Source organism: Macaca thibetana, chromosome 4 (assembly GCF_024542745.1).
Source record: "Macaca thibetana thibetana isolate TM-01 chromosome 4, ASM2454274v1, whole genome shotgun sequence".
In the NCBI taxonomy this organism is placed as follows: Eukaryota; Metazoa; Chordata; class Mammalia; order Primates; family Cercopithecidae; genus Macaca; species Macaca thibetana.
In genome coordinates, this window is record NC_065581.1 from 35,865,281 (window position 1) to 35,878,247 (window position 12,967).

The following is a 12,967-nucleotide window of genomic DNA, read 5'->3' on the forward strand; positions in this document are numbered from 1 at the left end:
ACCGGGGTCTCAGACTCGTAGCATGCATGTGAATTGCCTGGGAGGGTGACTGTGCTGTTTCCTCTTCCCACAGCTCCTTGTGCCTGACTCAGTTTACTTCGTCACTTACCATTCTTACACTGTATCACTGCTACTTTGGCCATTCTTTTCTAAGCCCTAGTAGTGAGGTCAGCTTCTGTTTTCTTTGTTTGAAGCATGGAACGGGGAGGCCATCTGAGCTGTTTTATCTGATAATAGGATTGTATCTGTGTTGCTTTCTCAGGTGAGATGCTCTTGAATGTGCCTCTCAGAGCAGGTCTCACACCTCTTCTTCCAAGCATTCGAGGATGGTTCGGGCACCCGGGCATCCAGGCTGAAAGCAGCCCAGCCGGGAGCCTGGCCTGTCTTCACCTTCATGGAAATGCCTCTCTGCACTGAAGGGGTGGAAATTCTTGCTCACTCGGGAGGCTCCATCCAGGATTGACCTGTCAGTCTCAAGTGACACCTCTGATTCCTTCATGGGCTTCTGTGGCCCTGGGCAGGAAGTCTGATGGGTGGGCTTGAGTGTGCACATCAGGGAGAAAGGAGCATCATAGACCGTGGGGCCTGGTGGGGATGGCCTGGGCTCTGGAGCCTCACAGTCCTGGGTTCAAATCTTGGCTCTAGAGACATACGTGTCTTGGCAAGTCACTTAATGTCTCTGCACCCCTCACCCCATATCCGCAACCTTTGGATAATAGTGTCAACCTCACAGGTTTGCTGTGAATGAGTAGTAGATACAAATACTTCAGTTAAAAGATGTTCCTTTTTTTTTCTTTTTTTTTTTTTTGAGACGGAGTTTTGCTCACTCTGTCACCCAGGCTGGAGTGCAATGACAATCTTGGCTCACTGCAACTTCCGCCTCCCGGGTTCAAGCGATTCTCCTGCTTCAACCTCCTAAGTAGCTGGGATTACAGGCATGTAACACCACACCTGGCTAATTTTTGTATTTTTAGTAGAGACGGGGTTTCACCATGTTGGTCAGGCTGGTCTCGAACTCCTGACCTCGTGATCTGCCCGCCTAGGCCTCCCAAAGTGCTGGGATTACAGGCGTGAGCCACCACGCCCGGCCCTGTGTTCCTTTTGTCCATGAAATCATTACTTACTCATATCGAGAAACCTAGAGAACAGAGGCTTCTGCTCGCTGGCTGGCCTCCCTCCACAGTTTTCAGTCCTGGTTCCCAGAGCCACCATCCCTCCAGCAGCAATGTTTCCCTGGGTGCTAGCAGAGAGGGCTGAGCTGAGCTTGGTCTGTTTTTGTCAGTCTTGGATTACGCTGGAGTCTGCAGAGGTGGCTTTCCTGGCTAAATCTGTGGATCTGTTTTCAGGATCTGTTGCTTACAACTCAGTCAAGCCATCTCACACTCTGTTGTAGTTTGTAGGCTTTTCCAAGGGTCCAGTGTTTGCAGGAAATGGATGTTCAGGACTGAGACAAACACTATTACCATTTCAAAGCTGTGCTTTGACAACAGGGATGGGAGGGATAACAGTTAGTTCCATTGAGGATGCTTTCTACTTTCTGTGTCCAAGGAGCAGGAGCCAAAATCGCTTGCATGCGCTTGAGAACTGAGTCAGAAACAGCCATTGCTTCTTGGATTTGATAAGTCGGGAGATGTGGCAGCACCTTGGGAAGAGCCCTCCCCTTGGAAGGGTTAATGCTGAGCTCTTCCCTTGACATCTGGTCTTCTGTCTGATCCCACCAGCCAGTTTTCTTGTTTTGTTTTGTTTTGTTTTGTTGTTTTTTGAGACGGAGTCTCACTCTGTTGCTCAGGCTGGAGTGCAGTGGTGTGATCTCCACTCACTGCAAGCTCCGCCTCCCGGCTTCACACCATTCTGCTGCCTCAGCCTCCTGAATAGCTAGGACTACAGGTGCCCTCCACCACGCCACGCCCGGCTAATTTTTTGTATTTTTAGTAGAGACGGGGTCTCACCATGTTAGCTAGGATGGTCTTGATCTCCTGACCTTGTGATCCGCCCACCTCAGCCTCCCAAAGTGCTGGGATTACAGGCGTGAGCCACTGCGCCTAGCCCGCCTACCAGTTTTTGTCCCCCATGAACCCATATGAGTGTAGAGAGGCAGTCTGTCTCTACCCTTGAGTTTTTGGATCCCAGCACACAGTCTTGTTTTAGTCCTCGTTTTCTTGAACCATCCTCTGTAGTCCAGCTTGGAAAAGTCAAGAACAGGCACCTGTGGGGGACCACCTAAACAGAGGGTTCATCCGCTCGGGCTGCAGAGCCCCAGGCTGCTGTGTCTGCACCACTGCCAGGTGCTGAAGCATGGAGAGGATGGGCCCGGGCCTGCCCGGGAATCCTGTCTGATGGGTCTGGAGGGGGCTTTCCCCAGGATCTCAGGGAGTACCGCCTTCGGCTCGGACCAAAACGGAATCACTGTTTATTTTGACTGGTCAGTATCAGGGTTCGGATTGTCCTTGGGTTGGGCGTCAGGATCAGGGAGAAAAGATCTGGGCTCTGGGGTTAGCCTGGGTAGAGGAGGAGCAGGCCCTCCAGCAGGCAGCCCTGCACAAAGTGTAGGATTGCTTAGCGCCACTGGTTTTGCAGAGGCGCCCGCACCCCCAGCCGAAGGGCACGACCGCAGCATTGGAGTCTCAGTCCTGTTTTAGGGCCACAGGCCCCTGGGCTGCCACCACTGGAGCTAGTTATCTGAATCCCCAACAGAAGCGTTTGCAGCTAACTCATCCCTGTGCCAACTCCCATTCTCAGGAGTCCAGGAGGGTATGCCTCCCCACTGGCCAACGCCACTCTGGCTCTGTCAACAAAGGCCTTCTCCGTCAAGCAGAAGGGAACTTGCTTGGCTGTCTTCTGATAAAGCCAGCTGTGTTAGGTGTTGAGTAGCTGGTCAAGCAGGATCCTTCCGGGGCCTGATGAGAACCCTCTCTTTGCCAGGGCTCATCCCAGCCTGTTGGGATACCAGTATCTCCCAGCATATTTAGAGGGTGACCCCTGGACTTGTGTCCCTGTACCTGTTTTATCTTTTTGCCTGTCTGCGTCTGTACTTGGGATTTGGCCCTGGTTTCCCCCTTGCCCTTGGCCATTGCTCTTCTCCCCCAGAGTGTGAGTGGCCTGCTGTGGGAATGGAGCACTTCCCCTGGGCTCTAACAGACCCCAAGAGAAATCTGTCCCCAATTGGTTTGGTATACTCACCTGAGGAACATCAAGTGTAACGGCCTTATTTCATTGCCTGTTTTTATAAGAAGCACAGTCATTCCTACTGTGGCAAGTGGGGGGGTCACTTACCTGTGGGCTATGCCCTTTGGGGTCTGGTCATTCTTCTGTCCTCTCCTGGCTGTCCTGGAAACTGTCGAACAAAGCTCTAGGAGCAGTCCCTCTCTATTCTTCCTGACAGGCTGTTTCCAGCCCCTGGAGCTGGAGGTAAAGTTTCACATCTCCGCCCTTCATATGCATTTGTGCAGCCAACATCGGCTATTGGGAAATCTGTCATTTCGCTCTGATGCTAGTGCTGCTGTCTCCTTCTCCCTCAGCAGCCACAGCAGCAGGCGCTTCTGCTCCGATGTGATGTCCGATCCCTGATGTATTTTCCTGAGCTTGGAAGGGGGAGGGTGAGGAGGGGAGGAAGGGGAGGGCCAGACATTACGAGAGTGAGCAAGGACTGTGGAGCCAGCAGCAGGCAGCGTGGAGCCCAGGAGCCTTTAGACAAAGCATTCTGCTGCGGCTCTGTCAGCGCACACATCCACCGGCAGCAGGCAGGACCACAGCTGCCCGGCTGGGGGATTACAAGCAAGAATGAATCAGCACCCGGGGACACTTGACTTCATGGGCATACAAGAACCCGCCACGTAGGCTCCTGGAGCAGACTTCCCCATTCAAGGGCAGGGGAGCTCAAGTATCCCCGAGACTCAGCATCTTGGAGCGCTGCGGCAGCGTGCATCCAGAAGGCCGCCGGGTCCCTGACCACCATCTGTTCTGCAGGAGACAGAGGAGAGGGAGTGGAGGCTGGCACAGTTGGTCACCAGGGTCTTGTAGATAACCAAGGAAGTTGGCATTGTCCTGCCCCAAGGGGCAGAAAGTACTGGGAACGGCAGAATGACTTTCACCGTGTCAGGAGTTCACTGGAGGTGATGTTTTTATAGTTGGTCCTTCTTTTTCCTTCCTTGTACCTCTTTTTCCTCCTTTTCTCTTTTTTCCTTCTTTCGTCTGTTCTTGCCCACAAGAATCAGAGAAGTAGGTTGGGGTTCAGGCATCCAGCTCAGAACATCCAAGGTCTGCCAGAAAGGGCTGAACTTTTGTCTTCCCTGCACCACCACGATCCCCATCCTGACCAAGGAGCAAATAGATGTCCTCCCTTCCCTGTTCATCCTTAGAGGAGAGCGCCAAGGTCCGGAGACCCTGGGACGACTGTGGCCGTCTTTATCACTCCGCCAAAGACAGAACAGCGCAGGACGTGAATAGACTTAAGCCACCACAGCTCAGCTGACAGAGGACCACTTCCTTTTTCTCTTTTATCTGGTTGGGTTTTGTCTTCTTTACCCAAGAACTGAATTTGCCTGCCTGCTTTCTACCTGAGCAGGCAGGTGAGTCACTGGAACAGCTGCTATCAGAAGAGGAAAATGAATGCCCAGCCCCTGAAAGCCAGCCCAGCCCAAGAAAGCAGCACTTCAGACGGCGTGCTGGCCCAGGAGACGCCCTGCTCGCCAGCTGCCAGAGTCTAGCTGTGGACCAGGCTCCTGGCCCACTGGCCGCGCAGCCCAGCGGAATGCGATGCTGCCGTCCCAGCAGAGCCACACCTGAGCCCGACCCCCGAGCCCCGGCCCATGTGCCCCACTCAGCCCCTTGCTGCCTTGAGCCTCTGAGCACAAAGGGCCGGTGGCCATGGTTTGCTTATTCCGGGACTGCTGGGGGAAAACAAGTAAAAGTCTCTTTTCTCCCCCTGCCGTGTTCTGTGCTGCTTGTGTTGCATGTGCTGGGTTCCGGTGAACAGCCGCCGCTGCTGCTTCCCTCCCGGAGCCCTCGCTGTGTGCCTGTGTCCCTCAGCTGCATGAAGATGTGTGCTCTCTCCTGACTGGTTTATGCTGCAAGGTCGCAGAACTTGCCCCTCGCCACAGCCCCGCAGGGGCTCCAGAAGTTGCATGGATGAGAGGAGCGGCGGGGCTTGTGGGCACTTAGGAGCTCCCTCAGCCCCCTCTAGTGCCTGTGGGGACAGACTTTCTGAACTGTCTCAGCGCGTACGCTGATGAGGAGTTGACCTGGAGACTGTTGGGGGTTGGCTTCCCCCACCCCCGACCTGTGGGCAGAGATGGTGCATGTGCAGCCGTGGCCCTGGAGCAGCTCAGACCTGGGGGTGTGAGTGGGCAGCAGCTGCCCGAGGCTGGGCAGTGTGTGGACAGCACCAGGTCGTCCTGTCCTTGGCTGTACACAGAAGAGGAGCTGCGTGTCCGCTGCTCTCTGGTCTCTTGTATATAGTTTGGCTGTTTCATGGTAATGACTATGATGTGGCAATGCCATCTGTCTTCCTCTGAGTGCCGCTGCTACCGCCTTAATGGTTTTTCCCTTTTCAAGCGTCTGCCGATTCCTCTCTCGTCAGGTTCGCGGACGCTGGAGCAGAGTGTCGGGGAGTGGCTGGAGTCGATTGGGCTGCAGCAGTATGAGAGCAAGTTGCTTCTGAATGGCTTTGACGATGTCCGCTTCCTGGTAAGTGGTTGCAGGCCTCCTCAATGGCAGGGTGCTGCTCGGTGGAAACAGGCTTCCCTGGCCTCCCCTCTGGCCCCACAGGAGTCTGCAACAGTACGTAGACCCAAACCCCGGGGACAGCTCACCGAGGTCACTCAGACACCAGGAAGTCAGCCGATGATATGTGCCTTCTTCCCAAACTCTCCCTCTCCCTCTGCCCCAGAAACGGCCCCGGAGGGAGCTCTCTTTGCAGATCTGCATCCCAAGAAGGGGGTCCCTGATTCAGCCCTGTGTCCCCTCCCTGGCTGTGTACCCATCAAGGCTGGGTACGAGGAGTTTATTTATTTCTCAAAACTTCGTCTCAAGTGAGTTGTCACTGAAGCAGGGGGCCTTGCCTCCAGCAGAAAGACCCCTTCCCTGCCCAGCCAAGGCCCAGAGCCTGGGGTAGAGTCCAGAGTTACACAGCCTTATGTACCCGTGGCCTCAGAGATGGCCCAGAGGAAAGGCTGAGTTGATGGCTTGGAGGACTGGTTGCTTTGAGAAGCTCTCTCACAAAACACAAAGGGCCAAAAATAAAAAGAAAAGAGAAACCAGGGTGTTTCATCTGGATCCCTACAGAATAGGGACCCAGTTAGGACCCTGGCTTAGGATCTGGTGCACCCTCTGTCATTTCAGAAAAGTAGCTCTGAGCAGGGTACCCGTCACTGTCCCTCTCTTGAAAGCCCTTCCTGAGGCCTCTGCGTGGGCCGGGCCTGCCCCCAGGAGCAGGCATTTGAGCCGAAGTTAATGATCATGATCGCTGACACTTCTCAGTGCTGGTCACTGACACTTCTTACTAGTGCTTACTATGTGCTTGGCGCCGTTCTTAGTGGTTTGCATGAATTAGCTCATTGAGTCTTCCCAGCAGCCCTGGGATGTGGACTTGTATTAATCTCCATTGCCCAGATGAAGGAAATGAGGTAGCATGGCTAGGTCACTTGCTCAGGGTCACACTGTCAGTCATTGGCAGGGTGGAACTGTGCGTCCAGTGCTCTGGATCTGGAGATCCGGCTCCAGCCACTCTGCTGCACAGCCTCTTTCTTCTCTATGGAAACAGGGATGGGGGTGTGGCCACCTATGTGCTTTACATCACCTTCTAGTCTTAGTCATCTTGGTTGAGTTAGACCCACTCGCTCTGAGGGGATCTGTCTCCTCTGCCTGCCTCGATCTGCTGCCTCAGTTGAGGGCTGGGGGCAGAGTCAGCACGCAGCTCGCACCACCTGCGCTTTGTTCTCAGGTTGTGTTTGGGGCCTCCTGAATAGTGGCCTGCCCAGGAGCTGGCCTGAGGCTTCCAGGAGGGGCCCACCTCACCCAGAGCCATCTCCAGCTCCAGGGCAAAAGATACTGTGATGTGCAACAGAGCACCCTTCCCAAGCCAGCTTTGGGACAGTTAATTTTCAGCTTTTAGAAATCTTAAGTTTTAAAATAGCATTTTTTTTCTTGTTAAAAGTTAAACTGAGTATATTTATGGTTCTTTTAAAAGTTAAACTGAGTATATTTATGGTTCTTTTAAAATATTTATGGTTCTTGTGACCTGACTCCAGACTCACCATGTTCCTCGGGGAAGGATGACAAACTCAGGACGGAGCGGGGGCTCAAGCCATGCGTGGGGACCCAGGTTGGCCCCTGGCTCGGAGCATTGAGGGCCTTCCCTCTCTCAGCTCACCCCTTCCTCAGGCTGGCTGTCAGATGGGCGAGTGGGGGTGGTCTTAGGGTGTTTCCTCCCTGTACTTCAAGATGCTAGAGGCTGAGCTGTTGCTTCCCACCCCTCCTTCTGCTGATTTTGGAAAGGACAGGGTTCCTGCCCCTTGAATAGCCCGAGACTCCGTAGGACTGGAGCAGAGAGCAGCTGAGCAGGCCTTTGAGGAAGTGTGGCCTTGGGCCAAAGCTTCATGCACAGGGCAGGGCGTCTGTAAGATGCGTCTGTTTCTATGCTGGAAGGACCCTCACTGAGGGCGGCCTGCAGCTCAGTCCTTCCAGGGGCTCTCAGTGCTGGCAGGTGGAGTCTGTACAAGAAGGAACGTCAAGCACGCCTCGGTTGAGCTGGAACGTCAGATACCTAGGGTGGCCTCCTGCGCACAGCATCCTGAGTAACCACGTGTGAATGACCAGGTGGGCTGTCAGGCAAATTATGTTTTAGCAGCCTGGAAAAAAGAAGGAAACCTGGAAAGGGGAGCGTTTCTGTTATTGAAATATTCCCTCATTGCATGTGGATAATTTACATCACATTAGCTGTGATGGATCCCATGTGATTAGGTGTCTAATAGGCTACAATGTTTCCCTTGGTTCTGAAATGCCCTGGAGGCTGTTCTACAAGATGCACAAGTAGCTTCCAGGAAGCCAGGCTGGACGTGTCTGAGGAGCATCTGGATACTGAGGCTGTTTGACAGTCGAGGTGTTGCTGTGGGATCTCCTGTGATAGGGCCCCCCGCGAGTTGTCGTAGAAGTACAGGGCGTTTGTGCACATCACACAGCTCCCTCTCAGGCTGGAAGGGACTGTAGCGTCATGTGGTCTGATCGTCCTCTCTGCCCAAATCCCTTCCAGGTAGTCTCTGCCATGATAGTTTTTTAGTGACAAGGAATTCACTACCTTGTAAAGAAGTCACCATTCATTCTTTGCGTTGTGCTGGCTGCTGTAGAGCGTTCTTTATATTGAGTCAAAATCTGTTTCCTTTGGCTTCTGTCTCTTGGTCCCGGGTTTACGTTTTGGGACCACATAGGACATGTTTAAGCCCTTCAGAAAATTGAAGACCTCTGCCCTGGCCACCAGGTGCCATGCCCTCTTATTCTTCCTCCTGTGAGGTGGTGATTGAGCTGGACAGGCAGGCAACTTGAACTTTATCCACACTCTCTTGCTTGCAGACAGAAAGGGCCTTTGATTTAGAGGGGCAGGGCCAGGGCAGTGGGGGCTGCCAGGTGCTCCCTAGGATGGCAGAACTGACACCAGACGCAGGGAGGGAGGGAAACGTGGCTCACACATCTGCCAGCCTGCCAGCCCACAAGCCCACCACACTGCACCTGCATCATAGCTGGTTCCATTTTCACCACAAATCTTATCCACAGGAAATGGGCTTTCTTAGGAGAAGGGAGGAAATGCATTTAATCGGCGCGGAAGGAAGGTAATTGGTGGTTGGCAAATGTGTAGCTCCGGGCGTGCTAGCGCAGGTCTCATAAGTGAAGACTCAGCCTGACGCCCTTCACAGAAGTGTTGATTGAATAAACGATGGTGGTCCTGATGCTGGAGCGCTAAGCAGACATTTAAAAACGTTTTTAAAGAGTTGCTAATGTGGGGAAATGTCCACCTTGTAGTGCTGAGTGAAGAAACTGACACAAATTCACAATATGATCTGAAGTTCTGAAAAAGAAAACACCTATGCATAGGAGGTGCGACGGAGTGAGCCAAGATGCTTTCAGTGGCTGTCTCAGGAGGACTCCGGGGGCTTTAGTTCCTCTTCGGAGTGTAATAGTTTTTCTCCGTTTCCCACCACGAATAGATGTGAAATCAGAAAAGCAAATAACGTAGGTGTCTTAAGGAACTTGATGGTCCAGCTGGGAAAACGAAGCACATAAAAGAGCAGCCAGTGTCAAGTGCAGCGGAGGCTGGCAAGCGCTGCCAGCAGAGGGAGGAGGCCTGGATGGCAGAGATGCTGCTGCTGCCCAAGTGCAGAGCCAAGTCCAACCTTGAACCTCTGGGTTCTGCTGTCTGTCCCAGGGGTTTCGTAGAGATGGTGGGACTTCAAAAGATCACAGAGAGAGGAAAGGCCTGTTGAGAGGGGCCAACCTGTATGTGGTGAGTGAGGAGGCTGCTGGGGGGCAGTGACGGGCAGGGCCCTGACCAGGCGGGAGAGACGGCTGGGCCTGACCTCAGGGCTCTCAAAAGCCACATGTGGGAAGTCCCAAGGTCTCTGAGCCCTGGGCATGGGGGGACAGTCTCTGCGAGTACCCCACACCGGGCAAAAGCCCCTTGAGAGAGGCGCACCTTAGACATCCAGGGCGTGGCTGAGAGCCCACGTGTAGCAGGCAGTCATGGCTCAGGGCATTGGACAAATGGAAGATGGGAATGAGGCTGGCAGCAGGCTCAGGAAGGGTTAGAAATGGACACTGAGTCAGCCAGGCTGGACAGGAGGCCGCTTGCTCCTCCCGTCAATTTCTTTCTCTGCAGGCTCCTGCCACGTGGCAGATAGGCCCCCGCTGTCTTCCTGTCTGTTTCTGAGGTGGTGCCAGCTTGTTCCTACATGTTGGAGAGAGATGACAGGTGAAGAGAGGCCAAAGGCATAAGCTGGGGCCAAAAGCTTCTTCTTTACTGGCTTCTGTGAAACTTTCCAACCAGGTCCACAAGCCCCTGAGGCTCCCTTTCTGTTCCTGTCCCCTGGATTTGCTCCTCTCTCTCTAGCCCTCTAAATCGGCTTCACGTGAACAGTGGGGCTGTCATCACCTCCTATGACATCCCTCCTTTTGCCTTCTTCCACCCCAGGCCCAAGAGGACACTGCCAGCCTAAGCGAGCTGCCACTGGGCACCATTATCAGAATGGTCGTGGCCAAGAGGCGCTGTCCCCAGCCTCCACCTCCACCCGCATCCCATCTCCCTGCACAGCAGCTTATGAGCTGACTGCTATCTTGGAATTGCCTGCCCAATTGAAGCAGAGCCGTAAATAGGAGGATCAGTGGAGCTGAGGCTTGGAAAGGAAAGGAATCCTCTTAGACAAGTGTGGATCCGGCCTCCTGGACTAGCTAAATTCTGTAGTCACTTAAGAATATAATTCCTCTGTATCCCAGGAGTTCATGCTGCACCAGGGCCTCATCGTCTCTGCCAGGCCCTCCCTTGGTCTCGGGAGCCTGGCCCAGGGCAGCCCTTTTAGCAAGTGAGACAAGGGGCAGGCTCATTTGGGGCCTGTTCCCAGCGAGTGCTCCTCTTGCTCCCCCTCCCTTTCACTGCCTGACTGCAGCACATGCGTTCAGGGTGACCGCAGCTGGAACCACTCAGGAGCCCTCCTCTGACTGCCCCGGGTACCGCTCTGGCCTTCTCCAGTCCCCTTTACAGTAGAAGGAACTTTGGGAACATTCTGAATGCCTGTTTCATGCCTGCTGGTTTAACCAACTGCTCTTTAAAGTGGAATTGGACTGGCTGGCAGACCCTCTTCCATCACTCCTGATTGCTGGCCTCATTGTGAGCAGCAGCAGAGGCGTCTTTCGTGGCGTCTCGAATGTCTAGGTACTCACTCAGCCAAACACCGCATTGTACACGGGCAGAGAGTGAAGCCCAGGGGCCAGGGCAGCGGGGCCCCTGTCTCTCCGTCAAAGCTATAGACCTAACAGTTCACAGTCATCATCTGAGAACTCCGGGGTCTGAGGAACCAGGGCTCTCAGTACAGTAATGTGCCCAGTGTCACCCCTCAGGCGGCCTGGAGCTGGGACTGGAAGCCACGTCCCTGGACCTGGAGTGGTGCTCCCACCTCCCAGTCTTCCCTTCCCAGGAAGCTGCAGCCCCTGTGCCCTCACAGGGTTGGAGCCTGGCCCCGGGGCCCGTCAGGCTAGGCGAGTGCATCACCCCCAGGCTGGCCCAGGTCAGACCTCCACCCACTGCCTGTTGGGAGCCATTCAACCAAAGGCTGAGAAAGGAGTTGGCAAGGAATGAGATGTAGGGCGTCTCCGTGCACTGACTCAGGCCCCCCAGGTTCTTCTGGGCCTGTGCAGCCACCACCACCGCCTGGCCCGTTGCTTCTCTCTGCCTCCTCCCCAGCCCGCTCTCTGTGAATCTCCAGGGTAGTTAAGTAAACTGGATGGGGGAAGCTTAAGAGAGAACTCAAGAGTCTACTTAGTGGCAAAGGGAACTGGAGCAGGAGTCGGGAGAGCCGGGTTCTCCAGGCCCCCGCACTGTGTGACTTGCGGCAGTTTCTGGGCACCGTTCGTCGTCTGTCACGCGGGCCTTCCTTTGACCTACTTACTTTATGAGGCATAAACTCCGAAGAGGACACAGCGTTACGTGTGGTGACATCGTGTCAGACAGCAAAACCGCATGTAAGGACGAGAGGTGGGAAGGTGGTGCTTTCTCTGACAAAGGCGGTGGGCAGCAGTCTTTCTCTGCAGGCCGCAGAGGTCGGTTTTGTCTCTGTCTTGTCCTCAGAGCCTTGAGTTAAAGCTGCTTTGGGTGGTCTCGGGACCAAGCCTCTGACTCCAGACTCACTTGGTCCCAGCAGATCTACACAGCTGATTTGGGGTGACCTTGTGATCCACCCACAAAGTGCTGGGATTACAGGCATGAGTCACCGCGTCCAGCCCACAAGCCTTTATCTTAACTCAGACACCCCTTTCTCTTTTTTTCTTTTCTTTTCTTTTTTTTTTTTATGTGTGTGTGTGTGTGTGTGTGTGTGTGTGTGTGTTTTGTGTGAGCCAAAGATTTATTTCTTCATTTCTTGCATTTGAAGGACTCCTTGATGACATCCTTGGCCTGAGACTCCTTGCCATAGTCCTTAACTACTACACAACTGCAACCAACCACTTTACGGGGTTTCCCCTCTGTCGGTTTTACAGGGCCTGCCCCTTCCCCTAGTTTCTTGTTGTCATCAACCTTAATGAGGTTGATTTGCCAGATACCCCTTTCTATTGACTCCAGGCCTTTAGATAAATTCTTTCAACCAATTGCCAATCAGAAAATCTATGAATCCACCTGTGACCTGTAAGGCTGCCACCCCCAAACTTCAGCTTTGAGTTGTCCCTCCTTTCCAGACCGAACCAGTGCACTCACATATAGCACTCACATATAGCACTCGATGTCTTATGTCTCCCTAAAATGTATGAAATCAAACGGAAGAGAATCCTCTATAGAATGTAAATTTCCCCACAAGAGGGGCTTTGCAGGGCCATTTCAGAATATGCTACAGAAATATATTTGGGGGTAAAATGCTTTCTTTTGGGGCTGCTGTCTGTCATGCGATCTGAACTGGAGTCAGGTTGGCACTCAGTGTCTTGTTGCTGCAGCGTCTGCTTGGTCAGTCTTAGGATCTCTGCTTTAATGATAATGCGGGACTGTTGTGCCTGAATTCCAAAGGGAGGAGGGTATAATGAGGCGGATCCAATGCCCCCTGCCATCATGGCCTGAACCAGTTTTTCAGGTTTCTGTGGGATCCCCTTGGCCTAGAGGAGGGGTCCATTCAGTTTCCTGAGGGGCTGACGGTTTTATTTTTAGTTCATACCGCTGAGGCAACAGATGGTCTCTGGCAGAGCCACACGCCCCAGCTGGCCACACGCTCCCAGTCAGAACTTC

The 12,967-nt window shown here is 53.7% G+C and overlaps 2 protein-coding genes across 11 annotated transcripts in view; one reads left to right on the top strand and one right to left on the bottom strand.

The window, feature by feature from the left end:
• The window catches only part of TAF11 (TATA-box binding protein associated factor 11), a 322,409-nt gene that overhangs the window by 171,164 nt on the left and 138,278 nt on the right, over nucleotides 1–12,967 (bottom strand). The window lies entirely within an intron of this gene.
• ANKS1A (ankyrin repeat and sterile alpha motif domain containing 1A) overlaps nucleotides 1–12,967 on the top strand; it is a 192,227-nt gene that overhangs the window by 159,470 nt on the left and 19,790 nt on the right. For 8 of the 10 annotated variants that reach the window (XM_050787564.1, XM_050787560.1, XM_050787558.1 and 5 more), the window contains one exon: nucleotides 5,579–5,685. In XM_050787564.1, the coding sequence (XP_050643521.1) occupies nucleotides 5,579–5,685 (107 nt within the window). The other 2 variants (XM_050787567.1, XM_050787566.1) reach the window with 2 other exon arrangements.